The sequence below is a fragment of the Pygoscelis adeliae genome, unplaced genomic scaffold, assembly GCF_000699105.1.
Source record: "Pygoscelis adeliae isolate BGI_AS28 unplaced genomic scaffold, ASM69910v1 Scaffold521, whole genome shotgun sequence".
Classification (NCBI taxonomy): domain Eukaryota; kingdom Metazoa; phylum Chordata; class Aves; order Sphenisciformes; family Spheniscidae; genus Pygoscelis; species Pygoscelis adeliae.
Window position 1 is genome coordinate 422,983 of NW_008824067.1, and position 5,055 is coordinate 428,037.

At 40.9% G+C, this 5,055-nt stretch overlaps 1 protein-coding gene across 1 annotated transcript in view; it reads right to left on the reverse strand.

Annotated features, from left to right (window-relative positions):
* CSGALNACT1 (chondroitin sulfate N-acetylgalactosaminyltransferase 1) overlaps positions 1 to 5,055 on the reverse strand; it is a 15,011-nt gene that overhangs the window by 5,515 nt on the left and 4,441 nt on the right. The window contains exon 2 of the mRNA XM_009334134.1: positions 1,155 to 1,391. Coding sequence (XP_009332409.1) covers positions 1,155 to 1,391 — 237 coding nt within the window. The remainder of the gene's footprint in view (positions 1 to 1,154; positions 1,392 to 5,055) is intronic.

Consider the following 5,055-nt stretch of genomic DNA (forward strand, 5'->3'; position numbering starts at 1 on the left):
ACCTCCCCCCACTGGGGAAGGCAGAGTAGGGTGAACCTTGGAAGGCATTCCGGAGGGCACGATTCACTGACAGAGATCCTTGTCTTGACAAAGGGGCTCACTGCCTCTGTCAGATGGGACGGAAAACTATCTTTCAGGCAGATTAGGAAAAAACTCTCTAAGCAGTGTTTGTTATATTAATAGGAGGACACTGTTAAAACAGGCCATCCAGCCCCAGGAAGAATGATCAGGCAGGCAATAACTCCAGCACTTAGGAGAATATGACAGGGGGGATTTTAAAGAAGCTATACATACCCTACCTCTTAGCCTTGATTTTTTTATAACAGATATTCCAAAGTTCAGATCTTTGGCATTTTGTTAAGAAACATTTACTAAAATCTAAGTATCAACCAGAGATCATGCCAGTAGCCTAAGGGTAGGACCAATCTGAACTACTGCTAGACATCATGCCTCACTTGCACAAAGTTTAGTCAGCAAGAGTTCATCTATAATCAGCAGAGAGATCAGCATGACCAGAGGGTGATTTCTCCCATCCTAAAACAAGCATCTATCAGATGGCTAATTTAGACAAGGAGCCTATTTTTAGATGGCTGTAATTAAGCAAAACAAATCTCATTGTAAGAGTCAGTATCTGCTGCTAACACAGTCTTTTCTGGGCAGCTGTTTAAAGCTGCATCTTAATTAAATTCTCCCTCCAAACATCATCTCTGTGATGAAAAATAAAAGTTTAAAAGTAACTATCCTGAAAGTTCAAATACATTTCCCTCTTGCCTCTTATTGCCTTAATCTTTTCTCTAATAGGGCCTGGGAAAGTGTCTGGGAGCACTAATTCCCTTTTTCCTTAGCAATGTTCCTTTGCAACTAATGGCATGAAATTCTCATGTTTCCACAGTCGCGTGTGCCCCAATAAAACAGATTGAGACACATAAGCCAGGTACATGCAAATCAGAAACCCTGATGACTGGAATATAATTGCTTTTACTGCTAATCACAATGCATTAAGCAGCCAAATGCCTTTCAGTCTCTATAATCTCAAAAATGACCTCTTAGCAGCACAATGAAATGTTATGTAAAAGTAGCATGATTTTACTGAGTGAGGCCTTGATAACTCCTGAAATTGCATGTTACTTTCCAAGTAAGAAAAAGCAAAGGCAGCACTGGAATGGAAACCCACCTGAAATTCTGCATGAATTGCCGAAATTTGCTGGCTCTCTTGGCCAATGGCACAATGACATTAATAAGTGTGTCAGCCATATTGACATTTTCATTTTTCACTTTCATTACAGGACCGAATGGCCGGAATAAAACAATCTTCTTGAACTGATGTTTTGTGTCTCCTTTGAAAGTCAGCTCATACAATGTGCCTTTGTCTTTTTCTGTGCGGTAGATCCCTGCGTGAAAACAAAAGAGATTTTTGGATTAAAGCTGGGCTCCTGGGCGAAGAAAAAGGATGCAGTCTTCATGTGTTACACCTAAGCTGAAAAGGCAGCAGAGGCATGAGATATTTACTTTTAAACCAGTATGCAATCCACCATCATTTGAAGGAGGCTGTCACTCTGGCAGGGACAGAGCCCTGGGTTGCAGGAGCTATTTGGTATTCTTGCAGGCACATTCCTAGGCTTGGCTGAGTTACAAACCCCTGAAGGTTACCAATTGCTCACACTCAGTATAACCCAGCAGACATGCTGTCCTTATTTTTCAGACTGCTCCATTTGCACACTGCAGGCATGCATAGTAATGGTGATGCAGAGAGACTGTGAAAGGCAGCCTACCCCTCTGCAATATGAGTGATTAGGCCATCTCCCAGAAAAGCAATTTCCTGATGAGCACATTCATTTTCTCCTTTCTGGGAGGTTCTCTGGAAAGTCCCCTAATAAAACCAGGCCCCAACAGCCATCAACTTCACCCACTGCCAATCAGGATAAACTCTCCTGTTACTCAACTCTCAAGAGACTTTTATTTTCTTTGTGGCAATGATGCCCACTCCTGGGCAAGTAATGGTCTGCAAAGATGACACTATGGAATTTGTCAGAGGCTAGACCCAGGACAGAATCCTGGAGACTGCATTAGACAGTCTCCAAGGATATTTAATTCATACAAGCATGTACTTATTTCCTGTATGGAATGAAGTTTTAACATACTCGATGGGTGAAATTGGTCCCACGTTGAGGGCTGGCACGAACTATAAAAGTATGAAACACTATTCTGATACCTTAAATGAGATGAAGTTGGCAAAAAGGCTATAGATTTTACCCACTCTAAATGACATTTCAGTCCCTACAGTGCATACTGAAATAAAGCTTTTTCATAGTTAGATCCATTAGGATTAAATGCTAATTCTAACTACTTGTTAAGCCACTGTAAGTATCCTAACAGCTTCATCAGTAGAAGAGTATAATTGCATTGCCTTCCATCTCTTGCAGAAACTCAAGAGACAAGCAAAACATGTCTGGAAGAAAACTCCTCCACTTGATTCGTTTCTCCTTTATTTTCTCCCCATCTGGTTATGAAGAACAGCTTGACCAAAATAATGTTTTTGTTTTTTTTTTTAATCTTAGTCATCCCCTGATGTGTAACATTGCTGTGCATCCGACCCATAGCCTGTCAGCTCTGTCTGTATTTCTTGTGAAGGTCTAGGTCAAAGGTTTCTTTGAACAGCAAAGTGACATAAGCTCTTCATCTTGTATTGTAGCTTTTACATTGGTATGTCCAGAACATCCAAAAGATTAATGAGGTGTGATTTTATCTGGCCGGAGTTCTGTGGACTGTCTTATCTTCGTTATCACTGTGTAAGAGTTTTATTCTTAATGAACACTTCAGTTGGTTAATGCTATATGCAGATTTACTTATCTGTTATTCACTTCATGTTTTAATACAAGCTGATTCAACAAATGCTCCAATCCTCCCTCCAGCATAGCAGATGAATCTAGTGAGATAGCAGCTCCATCGTTCTTTTACTGCTAATCTTTTAAAGCTGTGCCCTTGACTCCCCCTAGCTTTTTCTATATAGTCTGCCCAAGGTGCAGACCATGAACTACATCTGTTATTGAATTTGAGCCTGCACTTGAGATCATCTGAACGGTGACCTAATAGTCCCTACATTTCCTCCTGTCGGTGGCCAGAGAATGGAAATCTGGGCCTTTGAATTCTGCTCACCCATTTATTCTTACAGAAAGCCTGCTGATGATCTGAGCGTGTTGCTGGGTGCACTCATTTACTCAGGCAGTTTTTGAACACAGGTCTTGCCAAGGATGTTTGTGTTGTGGAAGGTTAAGGTAGCCTTTTGACATTAAGCTAAACAAAGATCTAAATTAAATCTGATTTGCATTTTCTCTAGAGAGAAATAGATAGGACCGTTTCACGTTTGACATAGTGAACTGACATTTTTCATAGTAACAAAGATCTAAATTAAATTAACCAATTTAATGATATCTACCACACAACATCTCAAAGTCTTTGCTTCTACATCCTCTTCTACCCCAGCCAAGAAACAATGACCCCACAAATACCATTTCCCCAGAGATATGTACTACATTTGTGGAATAAAGGAAGCTTTGCCAAATAAGCAAGAAGGACCTTAAAGCAGAATGCATGTTGTGACCCGAGGGGTCCCTCCTAGTGCTATACACACATCAGCAGAGGCTGCTTCTAACTCCGCAGTTTTGTTCTTGTTCAGGACTTCTACTACAGCTAAAAACAAGCAGCTTAGGTGAAGGCAAGGTTCCCTCGCGCAAGATGGTACTCCAATAATTTATAATCCTAACATGTTATCTTGAAGAGAATTGTATGCAAGTTTAATGCTTGTAATTAGATATGGTCATTCTTGATGCACATTTAAACCATTTATTTTCCCTTTTTAAGCATCATCTTCCTTTTTAAAGTATCTTCTTTTTAGAAGCAGAGAACAAAGTGATTTACCCAAGGTCAGGCAGTGAGACTTGGAAATGAGCCTGAATGTCTTGAGTCACTCTGGGGACTCACCCAGCAGAACATCCTGCCTTTCACAAGATTTTTCCATTTCCGAAGGCACTACTTCATTTGTGCCATCAGGACTTTTTACGTGATTCAGAAAGATGTGTCAAGCAGCCTCAATTCTAAGAGATGAACTACGAGGAGGGGAAAAAAGTAGTCTCAAAAAAGTAAAACAAAAAACCTTTTCCTGAAAAGGTTGCTCCTGAAACAAAAGCCTTGGAAAGGCTAGATGTTCACTATGGATAAAAGAAAGTTGATTGATCATCTATTGCTTCCATTACAGCAGCTATGTTTCAGAATATGCACCATTCCTTTCAAAGGCAGGGAGAAAAGTCAAGGCCTTTGGAAACCCAATGTAAAAAAGTGAACAGGAGCTTTGGGTCAGCAGAGAGACTGGCCCTGAAATTAAGGAAAAGGACAAGTGAGAAGCAAAAAACGACCTGGGCTGAAGGGTTGACTAAAGAGCAGTAAGTGTCCAGCCTTCAGAGCAGCAATTCCCAGGGCTCTCTAAAGATATGGAAAATACCTGATCTCTATTCAGCAGGGCAGGCAAACAAGTTTCAGAGATCTGCATGGAACTGATAACTAGCAAACAGCCATGCAACCTTAACAAAATGCTGTTGAGTGGATGACACTTTTAGCCTCAGTTTCACAGACCATAGGTTTCAGGTCTTCCACTGTCAGTAGAAACACTCCCTGACCCGTGCTCATTACTTATATTCTGTTAGATGTTGTAGGAACCGCTATTAGGATTTATCAGCGTTCATTGCCCCCATTTTAACTCAATATTACGGTGGTCTTCCCACTTCACATGCAGTAAAATACAGCATCTTATCCTTTGAGGAAGAGCATCATCCTTTCTCCCAATAAGCTTCCAGGGCAAAACTGCATCAGGTAGCCCACCACCAGTAGCTGTCAACTTGAGAAAGCAAAGCTACTCCTTTTCATTTGTCTCCGAGACCTTATTTAAAATTCCAGTCACTAGACAGCCACGTACTTCAGGTAGAAAAACTTATGATACAGCATATTTGACAGTGCTATGGCAGGGCATTTCTGAAGCAATCCAGGGATTTTCTGGAACAT